This window comes from Plectropomus leopardus, chromosome 23 (assembly GCF_026936395.1).
Source record: "Plectropomus leopardus strain MGB_pleo_1.0 chromosome 23, ASM2693639v1, whole genome shotgun sequence".
NCBI classification, from domain to species: Eukaryota; Metazoa; Chordata; class Actinopteri; order Perciformes; family Serranidae; genus Plectropomus; species Plectropomus leopardus.
In genome coordinates this window covers 4,318,202-4,342,126 of record NC_142198.1, presented here as the reverse complement: position 1 = coordinate 4,342,126, position 23,925 = coordinate 4,318,202, and the positions used below count along the sequence as shown (strand labels likewise).

General features: G+C 37.0%; 3 protein-coding genes and 1 non-coding gene across 8 annotated transcripts; 3 read left to right on the top strand and 1 right to left on the bottom strand.

Annotated features, from left to right (window-relative positions):
- Nucleotides 1-856: 856 nt before the first annotated feature.
- mblac1 (metallo-beta-lactamase domain containing 1) lies at nucleotides 857-4,859 on the top strand. 2 transcript variants are annotated; one of them, XM_088073895.1, is made up of 2 exons: nucleotides 857-1,591; nucleotides 2,645-4,859. In XM_088073895.1, exons 1-2 carry the CDS (start codon nucleotides 1,033-1,035, stop codon nucleotides 2,743-2,745), a joined length of 660 nt encoding a protein of 219 aa, XP_087930021.1. In that variant the 5' UTR covers nucleotides 857-1,032; the 3' UTR covers nucleotides 2,746-4,859. The 2 variants fall into 2 exon arrangements, with proteins under 2 accessions (XP_087930021.1, XP_087930020.1); XM_088073894.1 differs by having other exon boundaries at nucleotides 867-1,521.
- A 3,577-nt stretch (nucleotides 4,860-8,436) lies between these two features.
- tm4sf21b (transmembrane 4 L six family member 21b) lies at nucleotides 8,437-12,285 on the top strand. Its single transcript, XM_042512535.2, has 5 exons — nucleotides 8,437-8,628; nucleotides 9,368-9,433; nucleotides 10,242-10,393; nucleotides 10,487-10,673; nucleotides 11,568-12,285. The coding sequence occupies exons 1-5, from the start codon at nucleotides 8,437-8,439 to the stop codon at nucleotides 11,568-11,570; spliced, it is 600 nt and encodes a 199-aa protein (XP_042368469.1). The 3' UTR covers nucleotides 11,571-12,285.
- Nucleotides 12,286-12,427: 142 nt separating this feature from the next.
- On the top strand, nucleotides 12,428-21,757 carry si:dkey-3k24.8 (lysophosphatidic acid receptor 6). Of its 4 annotated transcripts, none has more exons than XM_088073892.1 (3): nucleotides 12,428-13,070; nucleotides 13,791-13,836; nucleotides 19,946-21,757. In XM_088073892.1, the coding sequence occupies exon 3, from the start codon at nucleotides 19,952-19,954 to the stop codon at nucleotides 20,891-20,893; it is 942 nt and encodes a 313-aa protein (XP_087930018.1). In that variant the 5' UTR covers nucleotides 12,428-13,070; nucleotides 13,791-13,836; nucleotides 19,946-19,951; the 3' UTR covers nucleotides 20,894-21,757. The 4 variants fall into 4 exon arrangements, with proteins under 4 accessions (XP_087930018.1, XP_087930016.1, XP_087930017.1 ...); XM_088073891.1 differs by lacking the exon at nucleotides 13,791-13,836 and adding an exon at nucleotides 13,884-13,986 and having other exon boundaries at nucleotides 13,017-13,070; XM_088073890.1 differs by lacking the exon at nucleotides 13,791-13,836.
- trnaw-cca (transfer RNA tryptophan (anticodon CCA)) lies at nucleotides 12,703-12,774 on the bottom strand. Its single transcript has one exon. It is a non-coding gene; the product is annotated as a tRNA-Trp (tRNA).
- Nucleotides 21,758-23,925: the final 2,168 nt, after the last annotated feature.

Genomic DNA, 23,925 nt, shown 5'->3' with positions numbered 1-23,925 from the left:
TTGTAGTTTACAAAGAAGCAATCCTTTAGTGTCAGCAGGCCACAGTTTCTGGATTCCATATCAATCCATGAATTTGTAACATCTGCGTTCATCCATCCATACAGGTATAGCATTTGGGGCCCCTTGGTCTTAATGTAGTTTACTTTTCATTCTAACCTATTTTACCCTGCCAAATAAATTGTAAAAACATTTTTATCTAGATTTATGAAAAAATGTGGGGAATTGAGTTTGGTATGGGGCATCAATTTATCAGCACAAAGAACCGAAATTATGAATCACCTCAAAAAATTAAAAGCAGACGTATGTTTGCTACAAGAAACCAAATAATAACACACTGAACACCATATGTTAAAAACACAAAACTTCAACCAAATATACATTATATATATATATATATATATATATATATATATGTGTGTGTGTGTGTGTGTGTGTGTGTGTGTGTGTGTGTAGCCTTTTCCTTACAAATTAACAAAATATTAATTGATTATTGCTATTTGAAAATAAACAAAATCTTTGCTTATTTCAAACAACAGCAAATTAGTTTTATCCTCAGTCAAAGCTTACAGCAACATATTGAATACTTTGACAGTATTGCACAGCCTATTGGTTGATCGATTAAATAATAAATATCACATATTTGATTAAATTCTTAATGACCAAATTATCAATCATCGATGAATTGCTATCATCCCCAATATACTGTACTGTATATATATATATATATATATATATATATATATATATATATATATGTGTGTGTGTGTGTGTGTGTGTGTGTGTGTGTGTGTGTGTAACCACTGTGTGTAAGTGAAAGATGAAGTGTATATACATCTAATTTTATCTTTATTTTTATTTGATCTCATTTGTATATTTGTCACTTGTTTTTCCTTTTTCTCTTGTGTATGACGTTGAGCTGCTGTCACGTGTGCATTATCCCACTGTGGGAATAATAAAGTTTTTTTGTACCTCATCCAAAATGTAGTCATCTTCTAGCATGACTGTACACCCTCCGGTCCACTAGGTGGCAGTATGCGCCTGTTACGCTTGTTTACTTTGAACAGCGGAAGTAGCCGTGACTGCATGTCCATGGTCCATGTTGACATGGGGACAGACAGTAAAGAGGTCTGTGGTCAGTTTAAGACAGTACCCCTGTCAGAGCTGGACTTCCCCGGCCAGCCGTACTCGGTGTCCGTCCTGAAAGCCGGGTACTGTGTCCCTCAGAGCGACGGGACATTCAGAGCCGACGGGACCATCACCCTCATCACAGGACCCAGGACTGTCCTGGTGGACACCGGAGGGCCGTGGGACCGGGACTTTCTCCTAAGGACGCTGAAAGAGAGAGGTCTTGAACCGGGGGACGTTAACGTGGTCGTGGGGACTCACGGACATTCAGACCACGTGGGGAACCTGAGTGTTTTTCCAGCTGCGGAGATGATCGTGGGATATGACGTCAGTGACGGGGACACATACCGTCCCAACAAGCTTTCAGAGGGACAGTCCTACTCTATTGATGAGCATGTGAGAGACACTGACAGGAGTTTAACACGGAAACTGTGGACCAGTTCAAGTTATTTTGTCCCCTCAGAAGGTCTTAAAGCAGGCTTAAACTAAAAGTCACTGACTAAATTGCCGCATTTTGTGCGCAACTTAAAAAACACAAACATAAAAACATGCAACAAAAGACGATAAAACAACAAAATCAGTGGTCCTATTATATACTTTTTTTAACCAGTCATTACAGTATTTAATTTAGTTTCACAGAGTTAATCTAGTTTGGTGTTTTGAAAAAGAGAGAAAAACGTGTCAAACCAGTGAAAAACACATTTGCAGGAGAAGACTTCTGCTGTGCCAATAAGGTGATGAAGAACAAGTGGATCCCACATGTAAAACATTATGGAAATATATATAATATTGCAATGATGAAATTTCAGTGTTCATTGTCATCAAATACTTGTAACAATGATATGTAATGGAAACAGGGTATTTTATAGTTCATCAACAAACTTTATTGAAAATGACATCATTGCTCTTAAACAGTGGGAAATCGATAATTCAAAATTACTCAAAGCATCTTTTTCTGCTTTGTGTTTTGTTAAGATAAGCTTTTCATATTAAGCGTATTGGACAAGGTCCATGTATCATTCGGTCATTCACTTATTTAATTCTATTTGGCGAACTAAAAAAAATAATAAAATGAGTGGGAAGTTTGTTTATGTATTTGTCTGCATAAACTAAATATTGAAAAAAAAGATTTTTTCTCATCATCTGCTTTAAAAGAAAAATCAAATAAATAAGGAAACAAAAAACAAGTCAAATTTTTGTTGTTTTCATTTTATTCACAAATCAAATTTCACCTCAGAGGGCTTTTAAGTATATGTTTTTTATATGTATGTGTGTGTATAATACACACATGATGTCTATAATCTCACAAACAAAATAAAGAGAAAAAAAACCAAATATAGAAGGAAGTAAATAAAATGAATATCTAGTGGACTGAAAAAGCATATATATTGTATATTCTAGTAGGATACCAAAAAATTTAATTTGTATTTGCCATATTAATGATTTATATGATTAAAAATCATACTACTCGGCTGCTGGTTGTTCCTCGGGTTTTGACAGTGTCTCCTCTGTCCCACAGGTGTCTGTAGTTCCCAGTCCAGGCCACACGGGACAAGACGTCAGCGTCAAGGTAACGGGAACCTCAGCAGGCACAGTGCTTGTTGCAGGGGACTTATTTGAGAGCTGCTCAGATGAGGACAGCTGGCGGGATCTGAGTATGAATACTGCAGTTCAGGAAGTCAACCGTCAGGAGGCGCTACGCACAGCTGATGTCATCATCCCAGGACACGGACTCCCATTTCGAGTCATTAGGAGCTGAGGAACCAGCCCTGGAGATCCTAAGAGCCTTTTTAACAGCAGACATTGTGCACAGGTGAAACTAAATTGGTTAAAAATGTTCTCATTTACAGCTGTTCTGTTCCTGCTGTGAAAAACCCAAATGCGCTGAAAAAGGTCTCCTCTGGGTTATGTAAGGATATGACTTGATTGACTGTAGGTGGAGTTTTACAACTTAACTGTACCTCATGTCATCATTCTGGGAGTCTGACAGTTGTTATTCCAGCCAACGTTTACACGAGGTCATCTTACTGATAAAGACTTTCTCACACAGGAGAGAAGCTCCTCTGCTCCCACACAGCCGGCCATACAGGCAGAAACTACTGTAAACATTCAACTTATACATACACTCTCAGATATGAATGAAACAAATAAAATATATTCAATCAAAGCTAATCTATCAAACTACTGGACCCGTCAGCCTAATATTTTGTTTTCAATCTTACAACCGTTTGCTCAAGGACCTCTCACAAATGCAGTGATTCATAATTATTAAAAAACGTTTTATGTATATACTGTCATTTACTGCTCACTCCTCCTTTTTAAACCTTTTAAAAAAGTAATTAACAAATCAAATATCAAATTTTGATCACACGTACGTAGAGTGTAATATAGTATTAATGTTAACTGCTGTCCATGTAGAGTGACCTAGATTAATTATTGAAATATAGAGAAAATAAAATAGATTAAAATATAAATAAACCGTAAACAGGTATCAACCTCTTGTTTAAAGGTTCCTAGCATGAAAATGCAACATCTTTGTAGCTTCATGCTTTCAAAGCACATAAACGCAATGAAGTTGGAGGAACAACCTCTCAATTTGGAAACTCCGACCCTCTGACATCACTTGTATACTGCATGAACCACAGACCTAATTTCAGCCATCTAACCAAAAACCCATGAAAAAAACCCATTGACTTTGAGACGAAGGAACCAGTGGAGCTAAAATGCTAACTCTCTAGATTTCTTTGGGATAAAACCATGAGTTTGCACTATTAAACCCATCCCTCCCAGTAAGGTGACATACACACATGCTGCCATTAGAGTGTTGAAAGAGTTTCGCGCGCACACACACACACACACACACGCACACACACACACACACAGTGCCTTTGACCTGCTGATCAGTTGTTTGAGTCATGCACGACCAGAGTGCTATCTCTGACGCCACACTTTCCATCAACGTCAACACTCAGCTTAATCAATCAATACTATGACACAATAATGTTGGGAACACCGAAACCTTTACATACAACATTTTCCAATACTTATGCAATTTAAATCTTTTACCTTTTGTCCCCACTTTGACATGAAGATGTAGCCATTTAAAGACTATTATTATTTCCATGGAATACTTTTATTAGCCTTATTGTATGGCTCTAATTGAATCAATTGACTTTTCAGTCCTATTGTTGTCCTCTATTTATAGCTTTTGTGATAGCTTCCTTATCTCCCTCCCTGCATCCATGTTTTTTCCCCGCTTACATGCAAATTATGACAACGTATTGCTTTATCACCTGAGTGTGCACGATGCTGCGGTCCTGCAGAGTGCACGGGTGTGTCTTGTGCAGGTTGGAATTCCACCACAGTGGTAGTACCAGGCGCAAACAGCAGACATTTATATAACATCCCCATAAATGGTTTCTGTTTCACCAATAAAACCTCATAAACCTCAACGGTCGTCATTTGAGGAAACACTGCGTCTAATGCACTTCTGTTAATTGGAACTTTTATAGATTCAAAAAGGGGACATCACAAGAAGAAGCTTAGCTGTTCCCATCTGTTCGGGGACTATTTCTGTAGATTTTAGAGGTTCAGGATGGTCTGTATTTTGAAAGAAATTTCAAATTTTGCAAGAAAAAAAACATGGGTTGTAATATTTAAGGAGTGAAGGAAGATTACTTTTATACTAATGACCATTAGACCTTCAGTTTGTTAATAAACAACAATAAATTTAAGGTCTAAACTCCAGAGTCTGTTGATTATCAACACATTTATTATTTTATTATGTGAAAAAGTTCATTCATAATCTCTGTAATAGTGGAGTGGCAAATAGTCTGGACCTGAGGCGTGCTTACTGGTTTTGTAAAGCTTTCAATTGCATGTTGCGGTCTTATGAGTCATTGGTGTTAAAGTTCACATCAAAATGCATGTCTTTTTTGTTAAGCAAAGTCTAATCGGTCATCAAATTGGTGAGAAACTTAAAAAATTCTTAATAAACTGGAGGAAAAGGGGACTGTGTTTAACAACAGCAAAACTATCTGAACATTTGTTCAGAATTCTGCAGTAAAATCCAAGTCTCTTTTATCCTGTTGGATGCTCAGTACTTCCCAAACACAGGCATTTTCACCATAACCAAAATACCAATGGTACAGGACAATAAGGGGGACATACTAAATAAGTGTTTTTCGTTTTCTACCACAGAGCCATTTGGGGGGAAAGTTATAAAAAATAAGTGTGTCTGTGTTCAGAATTTTAAGGAAAATTGTTTGATAAATTTTTAAATAGCTGGATAAATGGCACAAGTTGCCTGAGAATGATCAGCTTTGCTGCTGTATAATGTGGTCTCCTTTTACTCCATTTCTCAAGAATGTGCACCGTTTTTGGATTTTTCGTTCATCAAGAAGGCTGAACAGTTTTAACAAATTCAACCTAACGCGGTCGAGTAATTGAAATATAAATGCTCATTTTGTGAGTGAAGTATTCCTTTAAAGGTGGTCTCTAGTGTCAGCTGTCCCTGACTCCTGGCTCATGATCTTTGGCCTCTTTTGTGTCAGTGCTGCGACAGGTTTCGTAGATACCCAACCCAGAGCTTGTCACAGCACCGGTAGGGTAGGGTAGGGGACTCTGGACTCATTGATGTGTGCGGATCATGCTCATCATTTGTAATCATACCACAGAGAATTTTCGGCTCAGGTTAAACGTCATCTCTACAGAGATAAGAGCAGACAGAATTGAAAATCATGACACAGTGAGACCCGGTGATGCTGAGGGCTTGTTAGAAAGGAGCGAGATTCATCATTCAAACTTAATGACTATATTCACGAGTGTGTGTGGCAGATGTTGGTTAAAGTCCATTTGCGTACTCCCTACACCTACACATTTGAATAGTGCCATAATTCACTGATAAGGTAATCAAATCATAAACACAAACTCTCTCTCACACACACACACACAAGAAACTTGTACTTCTACAAACTAAAAAGTCTTTATCAGTTGTCTGATAAAAGATGCTTCGTGCTAAGGTTAAAGGGAAATGATTGATTCACTGCAAGCTGTTAAAAAGAACACAGAGTAATGGAGGCTCTGATAGAGAGGGTGGATCTGGCTCAGCTGGATCAGGATCTCTGGTGATAGCATATATTCTGTCTCCAAGTGTTCCAAAAAACCTTTCTTGCATCTCTCTTTGTCATTTCCTGTCACCACTCCTCTGTCACTCTCTAATAAAGGCATAAAATGTCCACACAAAAAGAAAAAAAATCCTGTTAGAAATAGGAGGCCAGAGTACTGATGATTGAATTAAAAAAAAAGTGCAGTCATTTTCTGCAAAAATGCATGTAAATGTGACAGCTGAAATTGCAATTATTGCTGAAAATATAGGAATTTATCAAAAAAATTAATGGCTCTGCACTGCTGATGCATGAAAATTTGGAAAGTGAAATGTAGAAGTGGCAGAGTTAGGAGCTGAACTGTGTTACATAAAGAAGTAAAAGCTGAAATACATTGTCAGAGAAGCTGGAAGCTAAACTGTAATACTGTAGGTATAACTTGCAGTTAATTAACAAAAATTTCTGAAGGTGAAATGCTTTGTACCTTAAAAAGCATATAGCTCAGAAAAAAATAAATACACGCATAAATGTCCTCAAAGAGCATAATGTTTTGACATTTGAATGGTTGCTGTAGCTGAGAGTATGCAAAAGTAATTGCCAATCAAAAATATTAAGTATCATTACTTTGCGACCTGTTTAAAACTAAGTGTGAAGATAAAAAATGGAAAATAGTAGGTTGAAGATTTGAAAATTTGTTCATAGTGTGGATGCTTGCCATGCTAAATTCAAAATAAAACAAGTAAGATGTTTAGAAATATCTTCTCATATTTGTATGATAACAATCAGTTCTTCATCTAATATTTGCTTAAATAAAGAGTGCCACCTCAGCATCGGACAAAACTATTGCATTTGTGCCCAGATCTTTCCATGAAGTATTTCACATTGGACTGCTTCTAAAAGTTGCCTCACATTCATTATCAGTTTATTGTCACCAAAAGCTTGGGTGTCCGAGCTTTTGGTGACAATAAACTTACAATAAACTTTGAGAATAAATTAATTCAAGTAGACATCTGTAAGTCCTCTTGGCTCTGTTTCAGGCTTTAGAAACTCTTTAGACTTTAAGCAGTCAGGTCATTTTTCAGAGAGCAGCTGTCAATCATGTGCATTACTATTTGTGAACTGCGGTCAGTTTGTCAAACTAGTTAGCACTGATGAAATATAAATCCTGATTTTGTAACTGCATTGTCTAGTTCTTGTTTAAAATGTTCTCAGAGACATATTTTAGTGTACTGTTTAGCTGTAAAATGAGAAAATTTGTTCCTACCGCTGGTTTGTGATTTCAACATAAGGTCACAAACTTCCTCATTTTACAGCTTAACAGTCAGTGGGGGATATTTCTCTCCTCAAATGTTTTCAGAAATGTATTTTAGTGTACTGTTTATAGTGCCACACTTACGTCCTAGGTGGCTGCCTTTACCACCTATAGAAAGATCTGCAACTGACTGTTGAGCTGTAAAATGAGCAAGTTTGCAACCCCATGCTGAAATCACAAAGCACTCCCCACCAGCTGGAGCAGACTTTCTCATTTTACACCTAAACAGTACACAAAATATTTTTCTGAAAAATTTACAGCAAGAAAAAGGCAACGCAGTCACAGAATCTTGATACAAGTTTAATCAGCGCTGCCTGTTAAAACAGTTCGACCGCAGTGATTGACGTTTTTGCCTCATGTGCTGCTGTCAGAATATAGCTACAATTATAAAATAAAAGTCTGTCGTGGTGCAAAGAAAGTTACCTACTGTAGCTTTATGTGTTTTTAACATTAGCCAAAAACATTTTTATGTTACCCCAGTCTATTCTGTTATTTTCTATCCTTAAAGAGAGTGGTCGTGCTGTTGTGCCTCTAACGACTGGCTTTTATGACTTGGAATGGAAACATGCGCTCAAACACACACAAATACACACACCCAAGGCATAAAGCTTGTGTCATAAAGGGGGATGATAATGGGGCTTATCTCCTGTAGCTCCACCTTTTTACCCTCCACCCTCCAAATATATATTTAAACACTTTTTCCATTTGTCTTCTGCGACATTAGATGCGGGAAGCTGAGCTTCACGGGTACTAGCTAACAATCATCACATTTTCTTTTTCACAGGAGAAGACTTGACTGACAGCACCTATTTGAAGAGATTTTTTTTTGTTTGGAGCAGCAGCTGGGATTTTAGTTATTTTTGCCTTTTTGAGCGACCTCCATCTGCAGCCATCATGTGTACCGGAGCCTGTTCTAAATTCATTGCCATCCCGCTCTACATCCTGGCTTTGGTGTCCATCATCTGCAACATCATGCTCTTCTTCCCTGACTTTGATACAACGTATGCAGCGGAAGACCGGAAAGGAGAGGATCGAATCACGGAGGAAGTCAAATATATGTCGGGCCTGATTGGAGGAGGAATCATGGTGAGAAGATGAACATTCAATTTATTGTTTTCAATGGTTAAAGTTTGGTCAAGTTGAAGTAAATACTTGCTTAAAAAATAAAAGAAAGGTTATTAAAAAACATTTGTGAGTGATGAGATGTGATAAAAAAGTCATTTTTCAAAGCTTTAGGAGCATTTTACTCATCATGCCGGGTGTGACTCAGCCTGCCGAATCTGAATCTGAGAAAAAAACTGATGACGTCGCAGTGAAATCATCAGGGCTATCTCAGCTTGGACATTAAACCTGTTACATAAAGGGGGGGGACAAACTACTGTAAGACATGGAGTTTGAAAGACATGTTGCATTATGGGAATTGTAGGATTTTTTTTGGATGATGACCCATACTAAGGAACTAAGAGTGCAGATATCTCAGCCTCTGCATGTTTGATTTTGCCCATTCTATTTTAAATATACATCTGGCTGGTTATATAATGTTATGAAAATAATATACTAAATTGTTGTGGTACCTCTTTAAAGTCAGTTAAGTTTATTTTGCGCTCGTCCAATTTAGACTTGTGCCCTTGTCTTATGCTTTATTTGATCTTTATTCAGATCTGTAGACCAGTATTTGCTTAGAAAACATTGCTTTCACTTAATTTTAGAATCTAACCCTATTGGGCTTCACGGTCTCACTTAATTAATGTTTCTTTGACCCCGTTTCCGTTTTTCTGCTACATTAAATATGTCTTTGTTGTTTCTTTCTTAAATCTTTTTTCAGGTCCTCATTCCTGCCATCCACATTCATCTGACCAGTGCTAAGAACTGCTGTGCCAACCGCTGTGGGGTAAGTGTGGGCAGTATTTCTAGTGTTGCCGTTTGTCTCCAGCCTCTTATTATCTCCATCATATTGATATATTATCTCCTAGGTGTTTCTGAAATACTGTGAAAGCAAAATATTCTTACTCTTAAACTTTTCAGACACAAAATTGCATATAAATGTAAATCAATACAGTGCTAGAACGAGTCAGACTCCAGTGCTGGAATGAAAAAAGGCCCTGTGGTAGGCAGCGATGTTCTGCTTCTACTGTATGTCCCACACTTTTACACTTTTTGTAACGTATTATATCACATTATATCATAGCTGAGTTTATTATAATTGCAATTATTGTGTAAAAGTGGCTATTGTAATGTAATGCAATGTAATTTAGACTGGGACAATCTACAATAAAACATTGACCTTATATAAAACAAAATGCATTGTACTAGTTTTTAGCAAAGCTGCTATGTTCCTATGCAGGTAGTTGGAACAAATGAATTAATGACATAATTTGATTAAATAAAGTAAAAAACATAAATTCATAAAATTTTACAAACATTATTATCCTCATATCCCACCCCACCTAATTATGACTGTTACACTTTAGGTAAAAAATTGCCCAGATTATAATAAAAAAAATGATAAAATATAGCCTTATATAATATAGAGTCAAGGCGTTGCATAAAAGCATGTCATATATGACAAAATCAATAAAAAAACAATTAAAAAAAGCCAAATTTGCAGTTAAAAAATACAAGGAAAAGGAAAAAGATATAAGACAAAGTATATCTGTTTTTTTTAATAACATTAGCTCCACTGTGTGTTCTCCATGCAGATGTTCCTGTCCATCGGTTTTGCAGCAGCCGGTGTAGTGGGGGCCATCTACAGTCTGAGCGTTGCTGCCCTGGGTCTTGCTAACGGGCCAACATGCCTCTACAAAGATCCAGACACCCTCAATCAAAAATGGGGGACGCCCTTCGCTAACACGTACGGGCAGTCTTTCTGTGCAGATGTGACACATTTTATGCAATCGCTGTGGTGTTCTCCTGTTTATTTTTGACCGTTTTTCTTGCTTTGCAGTAATGGGAGTTACTTGTCTGACAAGGAGTTGTGGAGTTGGTGTATACTTCCCCAGAATGTGGTTGAATTCAACGTGGGCCTGTTCTCCACCCTGCTGGTGGCGGCCTGCTTTGAGCTCGCCTTGTGTCTCATCCAGATGGTCAACGGGCTGTTTGGATGTATCTGTGGCACCTGCGGCGGCAAAGAGGTGAGACCGGGAGGATCTCAACTAGATCTCAGTGCTGCTACCCAGCTAGCAGGGAACATTCCCACAACATTGGCTAATGTTACCTACAGGTTGAAATCATGTTTCAAAGGAAACGTTTTAATCTATAATGTTCAGAGATTGTTTTAAGGATGTTTACCATTTCAAATAATGTTCCTGTAAGGTTAAATGCTGATGTAAGATATAACGCTATAACTGCAGCATTCTGACAATGTTTTGGTAAAGTTGAAGGGTGACAGATCATGTTCTTTTATAAAATGTTTCCACAATGTTATGAGAAATGAGAAAAAAAGGAAGAATGCTTCAAAGCAACATTCATAAAATGTTATTGAGGACTGAGATTACAGTGCTTTTTGTTTAAGATGAAAATGTAATGTAATGGGTTATTTCAACAACAAAATTAACATTTTTTGATGTTTATAGAGAATGTTGCCTGAACTTTAAGAAGAACATTCTGGGAACATAAAGAAAACTTGCCACTGAAAACCTTAGTTAAACATTCAGGGGATGTTGTTGTACCATTCTCAGAACATTTTTAGAACCTCAAATTTCTAGCTGGTTAGGCTTTTGTGACACAGCCAAGTTCTTGGTCAAGTTGAAAACAACAATACCATGTAATTGTGTCTTACGTGTTGCCTGGCACAAATTTGCGTCTATTCCTGTCTCGCCGTGCAAAATGTTCAGTACTGTTTGATGTGTACACTATCACAACTAAACCCTGATGCAGTGTTTCAGTTTTTGAGTTGCGTGCCAGCTGGCAATTTTTGGTTATAAGAACATTTTGTTGTGGGTTGAACCTGCAAACTTGCAAACTTAAACCATTTAAGAATTTTCAAGTTGTAAACTAACCCCTGTCTCTCTGCCCTCTCTCAACAGTAAATTGAAGCACAAAACACCATGACTTTTTGAAGAAGAAATGACAGGAATCACCATCGTCATCGACTCAGTCGTCGCCATCATCTCCATCATCACCGTGATCATAATCTGCTGCACCAAGAAGTAATGACATTATGGTTGAAAGTCGTTTTTCTTCAAGAGGAATGACTGGGATTATATATATTACACTGTCTGTCTATTATGTGTTTCATTATTCTCAGATTACACTGATTGTAGTCTGTGAGGAAAAACTGATGTATGCTGTGTTTGTATCTGTAAATTTGTATGTTTAAAATGTTTTTTAAGAGATCTCTGAAGATAAGCTGGCGGAGATACTTTTTAGGGACTGTACTTCATTTATCAGAGTTAGGGGGGTGGCAGCAGGGTGTCCTCGTTTTTTGTGACCCTCCACTGCATTACCTTCCCTCTATCAAAAATAACCATATTTCACAATTTCTGGCTATGATAAATTGTGTGCTTTTGACGATTTAAAAAAAAAAAAAAAAGCCTTTAAAACCCTCTTGTGGGTTTGGTAGTTTTTTAGAGTATTTAAAATAAATACAAAATATAACCATTTAAAGTTAAATGCCCCATCCACAAAAACCTCCTTCCCTGGGGCTTAAATATTGTGAAGGTAAGGTAAGTGTGAAGGTAAAATGAGACCTCCCTAAACCCCAAAATAATAAAACATACCTTAAATAAAATACTTGTGATTTGATTTGGTTATGTCATTGTGTTTTTGGTCAAATAATCTTAATCTTATATAATCTTAAATATATAAATATTCACACCATAGATGCAGACAAAACAAAAGTGATAATCACATGTTAATAATGAAAATAAGCCTAAACAACAAACCACAAACAGCATGTTAATTAAATAATGCATATTATCAAATAATTAAATTAAATAATGCAAACTCATCTTTCTCATTTCTATACTTTCCATTTCCCAAAATAAAACTATGTTACTTGTTTTTTTTTATCATCATATGAACATTTTTACAATGCATAGCCTACCTAATTTTTCCTTATACTATGTGTACGTACTCCACTACTAAAAATATGCAGTCCGAAATTTCTTCAAGCTACTAAGCAAGTCACACAGTTTCCATTACAAAAATGACGAAAAGGAATGACCCCGACGTGATTTGAACACGCAACCTTCTGATCTGGAGTCAGACGCGCTACCGTTGCGCCACGAGGTCCGCACTTTCATATCCAATAAAAGTTATAATAACGTTTATACCATATTTTAGGAAATGATTTACTGATTTTTATATAGCATGATATATATGTAAATTTATGATGTTTTATTACAGTAAAATTTACATCTTTATTCATTACGGTTTGAAATGTTGTTCATGTATAAACCGCCAGAGGGCTCTCTCTATTAAAACATTGCCTGAACAGGCTTTTAAATCAGGCAATAAATCAATACTATACATCCATGCATGGCCAACAGAAACCAACCCGGGGATTTGGGATTTCTCCTCAGCTTCAGGTAATATATTGTGTTAAACAGTCACATTAGACCTGTGTTTTCAGAATATGCATCAAATTATGCTGCAGTTTTTTGATGAACTCTTGTTTCCTGTCGACTGTGATCTGTTCCTAATGATTCATTGAATCACAGCTGTGTTAGTTTGGGGCACTTTAAGATTTGGACTCCGTGAATCCTAAATTATGTAAAAATCTGGCAGTATATAACCCAAATTAGGGACTGTTTGTTATTTATGAGGTGGTGCAAAACAAGAGAGACTCCTCAAATAATTTTTGAAGCACTGGGGAGGGAGTTATGTTTTTATGTGCTTCAGGGAGGGACGTTTAACTTTAAATGGTTGTGTTTTGTAATTATTTAATATTCTCTCAGAACCCCTAAACCTGCAAGTGGGTCTTAAAAACATGTTTTCTTTAAAAATATCCAAAATCACACCATTTGTCTCAGCCAGCGACTGTAAAATACTGTTTATTTATGGATGCATTTTCATTTAGTCACTCAGAGGGAGTGCAGAGAAATATATTTGTAGATTTTAGGAGGGTGATGATATAAAAACAAAACAAAAAAAAATAATGTCACACCATAGGCAACCTCTTACTCTTGTAGATAAAGTACAGTCCTTAATGCAAATTTGTTTGTTTTTATAGAAATCATGATGTTTTACTTGTGTCTTTAGTTCCTTTATTCTCTCACAGTTAATATTATTATTTTAACATCCTGCAGTGGCGCATCCCAAGGGGGGACAAAAGGGGGCTGAAAATACTGAAAGGTATTTATTTATTTTTTCTTTTTGCATTTATTATTATAATTGGACAGCTGAGGTGAGCAGGGGGGAGAGAAGAAATGACATGCAAGGCCCACAAGGTGGAGTTGAACCCCAAACTACTGCAGCAAGGACACAGCCTCTGCGCTCCACCAAGTGAACTATGGGCACACTGTTATTGCAACATTCGGAAGATGTTTTGTCGATGTTGAGAGGTGACAGATCAACGAATGCTCTTTTATAAAACATTCCCACAATGTTATATGTGAACAAAGGAAGAACATTTTCAAATCAACATTAAGGATGAAGATTACAGAACATTTTTTAAGAAAATGTAATGTGATTGTTAGCAAAAATGTTTTTTTTTTTTTTTAATGTTTATAGAGAATGCTACCTGGACTTTAAAAGTAACATTTTAGGAACTAAAAAAACAGAAAGAACACTTGCTGCTGAAAAGATTACTAAAACATTGCAGTGGTTGCATTATACCTCTCTCAGAACGTTTTTAGAACCAAAAATTGCTAGCTGGGGCCACCTTGCTTCATTCCAGGTGGATGTAGAAAGTGGCTTAGGGTGTCACAACGGTATGCCAAAAACATTGACTGGGTGGATGTGTTTGACAAGTTTGAAATATTCAGTTATGATTTTGGGCTTGGATAAGCCAGCCCAAGACTTTCTTTGGCCCCATCTGGCCACCCCATATGAAAAATCTCTGGGGGCACCCCTGACATTAGGAATGAGGATGTGTACACTTGTTGTTTGACCAACTTGTTTGTATTCTTCCGGTCTTGAGATGGTCTTGGACATTTTTGGACATTTGATTGGGAGAGGCAATCTGGGACAAACAGTTTATAAGAAAAAAGATAAACAAACCAAAAGATAAACAATGTGGATAAATATCTGAAGCTAGAATGTAAAAGTTGTAGCTTTTCCCCAAAACAGGTCTACAGAGAATAGTCGACCTACATGAAGACAAACAGAGAGAGAGAGAGAGACCTTGAGATTGGTTAACTTCCTGTGCTGAATCTCCCACATCGAGTGAGAGAGACATGAGTATGTCAGTATGCTTAAGTGACAGACACGCATTCTCTCTTTGTCTTCCTCTGGATCTTCATCTCTTTTGATCATCACATAGGTAAAGTTGCATTTTGAGCTTGCTCTATATTTTCTATATGGCCTATATCAGCACTTTTAGTTTCATATCTTTTAATCTGTTAAACAGGAAAAAAACACTTAGTGCTGTGGGAAATGACTCATTTGCGAGTGTTCTGTTACGTTATTGCGTGACAATCAAAGTTGTGGAGATGAATGCTCGGAGATGTGAGCGCGGAGGAACTGTTAGTGATAGATAAATACAAACCAAAAATCTAGAAACCTAATTGAAACAGATTCATCAAACTTTTTTTCATTTTTATTCTTTTTTTTCAAAATTTGTTTCACATAAAACCTGTAATAGATTAACAAACAAAGAGATATGCAAATTAAACTACTCAAATTAAAAACTAAAAGTTTTGTGAAACAGAGTTACATTTTCTGTAAACGAGGCCATGGAGAAGTTCATTTTTGTTGCAGAGGGGATCAGTGCAAGTCACACATGCGAGTTCTGCTTTCTGCCAGGAACTGCAGCACTGAGAAAAAAAAAATCTTGTTCCTCTTAAATGCATGGTGAATGTAGTTTTCTGGATGTTAAATAAGACCACATTTAAAAAATACACTATATTCTATGTTTTGGATTGAACGTATTGGATGTTTGATTGTAAGTATCAGTACATATGAAAATTACAGTGATTCTTCCACATGATCCAGATGATGTTAGGGACATTTCTTAAATTAATATTGATATATGTTGTATTGCATATATAATATTTACAAGGTACAAGGTAGATATTTTAGTCTTTTTTTAAAATGAGGTTGAAAAGAAAAATAAATTAAAATTTGTCCTTAAATCATGCTTTATTTGTTGAGTTGTTTATTTTTTATAAACAACAAAACGTATGAGGCCTATACTTTTATATAGCCCACATACAACTTTAAGACCTTTGAAACTGCAGCAAACTGGCTTGATTTCTCTCAAAAACATTGTAAGAAGGCAGTGATGGAATAAGAAATGACCAAAAATTAGCCAAAAAAAGTAAAAAAAAAAAAAAAAAAACGGAAAAAAAACCCAAACAAAGCAAAACAAAAAACAACAATGACCTAGGAAAAGTGCTTTAAACATGATCATTTTGTAACATAATTTCAAATATGTAAATTATGATAATTAGACACATCATTTTTCCTAGAATTTTTCTTTTTTGTGCCTAAACATTTTTTCCCCCTAGCTTTTAAAAAATATTTTCTAAATGTACTAATTTCTTGCAGCTTGTGATACATGTATTGCCAAGTTGCCCATTGCTGTTTTCCATATTTTAAAAGAAATTGCACCAATGGGCTTAGAATTTAAAGCTTTAAATACTTCTGAAGGCATCTGAAAGCAGCTAAATGTGATGTTGCTGCGGGTTTCAAAGGGTTAAATATGTGTGTAACCTTTAGCCTTTATAAAATACAAACAGGTAAACTGTACTGTTTTTCTCTTTTCCCCCCTCTTTTTTATATATATAATTTTCTAATCTGCTAATTTCTCGCAAATTTGTGCAACATTTGAAGTTGCACCAATTTGCTCAGTATTCAAAGATGCATCTGGAAGCGGCACAAGAAAAGGGAAGTCGCTGCAGGTTTCAAGGGGTTAAACCACATAACAGAAATAAATAGTCTTAAAATAAAAGCTAGCAGAGAGAGTGTAAAGGAGAAATGAATAACACTGAGAGTAGTTCAGACGGACACCTTGGTGCCTTCTGTGATTCACATGCAGCAGCAGATGATCACAGGCAGTGATAATCTTTGTGGGCTGTATGAAGAGTGAGTGAGTTGATGTAGGAAGAGAATACCGTATTCAACAGAGCGGTGAATAACAGCAGCTACAGCAGCAGGTAAGCCCCCAGCAGGTTTTTTAGGGAGGAACTGTCTTAAGAGTGAAGATATTTCTCATACCACACAGTATCATATCATATGGTGATGAAATGTCAAGAAAGCCAATATGTAGGTTTCACTTCATCAGTCAGTCTGAGAAAACACCCATGTCTTGTCATATACTGTAAATGAAGACCTTTGATGTCAGTCATATAAACTCATAGTGAAGTAGGCCTGTGCAGAGCTGAAAATGTTATTTTTACAACAACAGTGTATGACATTGCATTGAAAACAATGTTTATTGTGAAAGGAGCCGCTCAAACTGATGAACTCATAGAGAATTATCACCTGAATTTGCGGCTCCCTCTGAGAGTCAGCTCATGTTTTAGCTGTCCAGCTGAAATTTTACTCTAATTCATTTATTTTGTCTAGGACATATTTTGAAAAAGTGGTAAATGTTAAAATTGCCTTTATTATTTTACTGCACTACTTTATATAGTGGCTAATATGAATTCATTAATATTTCTTTCTTGTATCATTAATGGTCTAAGTATTCAGTAAAAACCACACAGTACAGTGAATATTTCTCTTGGTGTTGGTGGAGACCAAAAACAGAGCTAAAACAGAGTGAATATTTGACTTACACTCATCAGGTGGGCATAAACACGATTTATAGTGGTACTCTGTAACTGCTGAATGTGCAAAGAAGCAACTGTTTGCCATTAAAGATGATGATAGGTCATGTCAATGTTGTGTTCACAACTGGTTTCTACTGCTGCTACATGAAAATTTTTACTTTTTTGAAAATGCAGATTTAAAGATCAAAGTGGTGACCCACACACAGGGAGTTTAAAACGTGACTAAGGAGTCATAAAAAACACTCGTTAATCTAATTCAACTGACTATAGCCTTAATTTTATAATAATACTTATTCTGTATTAGAATTATTAACAATATTCTTTTAATTACTTGGAACATTGATTATCCAGGGATTTAAATCATTTTTGCTCATACAAGTGTGGACAAGAAGCCAACATAATCTGAAAAAGATAAACAAGCAAGGAAGTGTTACAACACACTTTGGGTGTTGGCAGAAATTTGAAGAGCGGGCAGATTTCAAACCTGATACAGTACCCATAAACCAAGGATGCAACATTGCAGATGAGTAGGAAGTGAGTCAAAAAGGGTGAGGTGATTCAGCTAAAAATGATAATTCAAGACAGAGATAAATGCTTTCTTGCACCTTAAAGATTATTTTTTGGGGGGCTTTTACTTCCTTCAATTGACAGGACAGTGTGAGTCTGAAAGGGGAGGGGGCATGCAGCAAAGGGCTGAGACCAGATTTGAACCCACAGCCTCTGCAGCAAGGACACAGTCTCTGTACATGGAGCACCACTTTATCCCGAGCTACCAGGCACCCCTTCCTTGGACCTTAGATGGTGTTCTCATCTAAGGTAGCCCTCAGTGAAAACACCCCCCTCATTCATCTCAATGAAGCCAGTCCAGTGAGGATCTTTTGTGGTGTTGGACACAAGAATTAAGTATAAAGAGAGGAAAAGTCTCTGTATGATGGAAGGGTGGCGGTGGGTCAAACAAACAGGAGACTGCTGTTTGTGTCCTGTGTGAAACCAAAATTCTACATAGTTATATGACCTTACCGACTTCTGATTACGTTTACTCCAAATTTAGCTGTATTTACCTAATTTTGTGAAGTTGGTGCAACTTAAAATTGATAAGTGAAATGAATGTGTTCTTTCTAGGTGTTAGCAACCTTAGTAAACTAAGTTAGTCTGACTTGATCAAAAAAAGAAGATATTGCCAATGATGAAGTCTGGAGATCTTTGAGTTCAGTTTTGTTACCATTGTCGTTGTTTCTTAAGCAGCAATGATGGGTAGACGATGAAGAAACCTCCGCTGACACTGACTTGGTTGCATAAGAATCAATTTATTACAACAAAGTTCAGCATCCACCAGGCACCATGGTCTGCCTGGGAGAGGATTCAGGACCAATGTGAATCTCTCTCTCTTACAGCTCATGCATGTGTCTTATATAGGTACAAGCATCTACACATCTATCAGTAAACATTCCTTTACCTATTGTGTTCACTCACAAAAACCCCAAGGGGACACATTCCCTGTAATTTAAGCAGGGTGTCCATACTCCAGACATCAGACCCCAAGGCCTAACCATCCCTTAACCTCTGATCCCAAGATAAGACCCATATAAATAGAGCATAATACACCTCACCATATTTAAGAAAATACTAATTAATTGACTAGTTTCTAACCAGCAGAATATAGCACAGTAAACTCAGTTTACTGCAGTTGCTAAAACTTAGAGAGATTGTTTAAATTGAACTTGTCATATTTAAGTTGCAACAACCTAAAAAATATGTAAATATTACTAAATTATAAGTAAACTTCACAGTTATATATAAAGGGAACATAAATTAAGACTTATAGTTACATACATTTTTTAAAGCAATTGGTTTCCTAGATTTTTTAAAAAGTAAAATCAACTTACATTGTAGTTATTTAACCATAAACACAACCTCCTTAACTTTTTTTTCTCTAGATTTGACCAAGTGATTTTCCTAATCAAACCACAACCATTTCCCAACAAAACTGCAACCGTCATATTAGACTTTGCATTGGTATTGTTTTTATTTTACCAGCACTTAATTTTAACCAAGTTCATGCCTAACACTACATAATGCATTGTTAAGCTCGTAAGTCAATTTCACGTATTTCTGTGGGACTGTGTTGTGAAATGCAGAATGATTGTCACTGCAGGACCTGGTCATGCTTGTTCATTGCATTCAGCACTATATTTCAAGTTCCAGGAGAGATAAGGTCCAAAAAGAATGTCATTTTTCTGCAAAATTTTGTTCAAAGTTCTTCAAAAGTAACATTTAAGTTACTGTATACCTGCTACCCTACATAAAACAGTCTTACACACAATGCCACAGTTCTTTAGATCATGGCTTGATGCTTTGGTGTCAAACCACTGACTTCTTGACAGAAGAACAGAAGAAGTGTCATATATGTTCACAACTACAGAGCCACAACCCTGACCCCCCTCTTGTGTATCTTTGCTGCTTAGAGAGGACATACTTACTCTCATAAAGACTTTCTAACCCATTTTTTTCTCTCTTCCGTATCTTAGGTCATTATGTCCAACAACATCTCCACTGATTGCCACAACAGCACACAAGTCGACATCATTCCCGTGTGCATGTACTGCTTCATCTTTATTGTGGGTCTGATTTTTAATGTCTTAGCGTTGGTCTTTTTCTTTAGTCAGACCAAATCCAGATCACATACCATTGTCTACATGACTAACCTGGCCTTAGCAGACGTACTGCTCATCCTCACATTGCCCATGAGGATCTACTACCATCTGGGGTATGAGGGCCTTCCTCAGCGGCTGTGTGAGATCGTTGGTTTGATCTTGAAGGCCAACATGTATGGGAGCATCTTCCTCCTCACTTGCATATGCTTTGACCGTTGCATGGCTGTTACCTTCCCTATGTCAACTCGTGTCAAGGAAGGGAGAAAGAAAGCTCCTCTGGTCTGTCTCGGAATATGGATATTCACCTTTGGTGCAAGCCTGCCCATCTACCTTTCCAAGCAAGAAAAGGTGCAATGCCAGTGTTTTGATAGCTTGCCGATCTATTCCATAACACCCGTGATAGCTTACACCACTCTGTTTGTGGGGTTTGGTATCCCACTACTAATCATGCTGATCTGCTCCTGGGGTTTGGTCCGTGCTGTCCGAAAAAGCTCTGTGGCCCAGACCAACCTGGTGGACAGCAGAAAGATCCAGAGGATGATTGCCACCAGCATCCTCATTTTCCTACTCAGCTTCCTCCCATATCATGCCACCCTGGTTTTCCTCTCTCGGTATAAAGAAAATATAACATGCCGAATGCGGGCTGCATACAGTTACAGTCTGATTTTGGCATGTCTCAACACAGTACTAGATCCCATTGCATACTACTTTACCACGGATACCTTCAGGAGCACGCTAGACATGGGCGCTGTTTGGAGGATGTTGCCTTTGAATAGTCAAAGTTCTGATTTGAACAACAGGAGCAGAGCGCCTAATGGCTAAAGGACTTCTGATGCACCACTCAAGGGACACTGCCGTCCAAAAACTTCATGGCTGGATGTCAACAACTGTCGCCTCTAATTTGGGGATTGTATATAAGGGTTATCACTGTAGATAGCATCTCTTGGTCAAAACTATAACGTGTTACTCAGCTCAACTTCTCAATCAACAGTAGGTTGAGCGATTTCATTTTTTCCAAGGAATGACTGACTCAAGCTACCCACTTAAATCATTAGTGAAATATAAGAAAAAATATTGCCGTTCAATTTGAGGACAAACCGCTAATTGTAATTTTACTAATACCTGTTTTGTATTTGACTTTTGTTACATTTCATAAGCTACATAAACACTTTGTAGGAACAAATTTGTACAAAGTGTTGTCTGAACGCATTAACTGTACAATTGGGGAAATCATGAACACTTCTAGACCATGTCTTCTTGTTAGATTGTTGGTTATATAAAGTAACAAAATGCTGGACACAGCCTCACTTCCATATTCAGAAAGCTGTAACAGGTGGGGGTTTGAAATGCTGTTCAACAAACCAACATCAATTGGTTCAAAGTCTAATGTACCTGTAGAACCCAGAGAGCAATTACATCTCCAACACCCAACAAATGATCTGCTCTATATTTAAATCTAGTTCCTTTTCCAGGGGACTGAGGTGAAAAGGTAATTGCCAAGAAGGCTCCCCTCTAAAGTGTCCAAGAGCCAAAACATTGATTTTCAACTACAGAAAGCTATAATACATTAATATTGTATGTGTTTTGAATTTTTATACTTGTATTTTCTATCACTTTGTGTATGCATTTTTCATGGAAGTCCACCTGGACGAATGATTCTGAGCCAATAAATGATATAATATGCTATTCTTTTTTTTTTAAACTATGTTTTTTTCCCTTATAATTTAATGTTATATTAGCTATCAAGCCATAGATTAAGTCAGCTGAGATGAAATCTGAGTGACTCTTAAAGCTACAGTTGGTTACCTTCTTAGTTAACTTTACAAAAGTGTATTATTTATAACTGTTACTATATCCTGACAGTACATAAGATCAATAATCTTTAAATAAAATTGTCTCATCTCATCACCTCTACCTCCTCATAGTGCTCCTAATGGCATTTGCAAGAATCACGTAAAAAACAGATCTGAGCTGAAAAGTCTCAAACACAGCTGTCACTTATGTCTATCACTTCTCAAGAACTGTGATCAAACTGTCAAACTAGGCAGGACTGACCAAATATGAATGATGATTCTAGCACTTCGTTGCCTTTTTCTCACCTCAAATATTTTCAAAAACATATTTTAGTGTACTCTTTAGTTATAAAAGCCCAATGTTTGCTCCAGCTAGCCAGAAGGTGACATTTTTAATTTTACAGCTACCTTCCCAATATTTGGGTTCCACACAAATAATTTCATATCATTATTAAGTGGGTTGTTTACTAAATTGTGCACTATTTTTTGTTGGCGTACATACAAACGGTGCATGAAACCTCCTGAATAGGTGGCACATTTCATCACACATTTGGTCTGTGCAGACATAATGGCACCAAACCCGTCAACCTCAACCTCAACCACTGTGAGAACAGACTTCAAGACGCTTAAAAACGGAGGAGTGACTTCTCACGCTCAAAAAGAACACGAATAAGGAAACTGACTATAGAACCTGACTCTGACTAACCAGAACTGAGAAACTTAAAGACTTTCTTTCATTTGAACAAACTGCATATTTATCCAAAGAACCCTTGGGCGGGCAGAATTTACTTTATTGAAGCTATTAAAACTGGCCTCAGATAATATCGACAAATTAAGTCTGTTGGACTTCTGCTTTTTTACACCCCTTCCTTAAGCAAACCTCAAGTAGAAAGATTAAAAAAAGACATATGTCTACATCTAAGGCCTGAATGTGGCCTAGACAGTACATGTAATTCATTTCCTAGAACTCAAGCAGATGGTCAAAATTAAAAGCATTTGATAAATACAAGATTAATATAAAAGGAAAGCAAAAGAGTATTGCTACACGACTGTCACAATGAAACTACACCAGGTGTAACCTGAGAACGACAATGTCCTGAATACACATCGCTGAGTTGTAATAATGCGTTAAGCACATTTATTAGAGGCCTTTTATTTTTGCAAACCTTTTGAGTGATATGAATGTTTTGTTTTTTTTTGTGTGTGTGTGTGTGTGGCTCCTTTTAATAGTCGGTTTTAAGTGCACCCTCTGTGTTGTTGCTCAATAAACCACTGCATCTGATCACATGTATGTGAGGTTAACCATATCTGGTCTGACAGCTGAAATCCAGGTTAGTAATTGGTGGGCTGCTAACAGAAGTGTAGTGTCATATACATACATTTACAGTATATACCGAGTATTCGACAAACAGCCAAAGATGCTTATTGCCGTACGTATTGCAGAGCATAGATGTAGTCAGTCATGTTACAATATTCAATCTTACAATCTATGTCATTAAGTGCACTCAGCCTTCTCACAGGCAACATGTTTGTACCACCATGGAGAGAAGTTCTGTCTTCAGGGAAAACTCGCTGAAAAAACCTCTTCCATTGATAACTTTAGCCTATTCCCATTCCCAGGTTGTCATATACCAATGCCTGGTCATGTCCCTGGACTTGCAATATTGATGCCAAAGGTGGCCTTTAGGGTCTTTTTGAGACACAGGCACCATTTTTTCAACTAACTCCAAGGCAAATCCATTTAGGCAATATTTGATGCTTAGAGCATGGACATAATATAAAAAGTAAGTGTCCAGTAGAAGGGGCGTGAGGGAGGGGAGTAAGACTTTCAGCCAGGAGACAGCAGTTCATGTTCTGTTTGAAACAAAAAGTCTGTTGTTTTAACGTAATGTTCTGCAACATATTTACCTATGTGCTGTATCATTTCCAGAATATCTCTCCACTACATTACATATTTTATATGTACAGAGCTGGAGAGATAGTCTCTTAACTCTGAGACTTTTACATGTTTGAAATGTATACGAAGTGTTGTTGTCTATATTTGTGCTATCATGAAAAGAT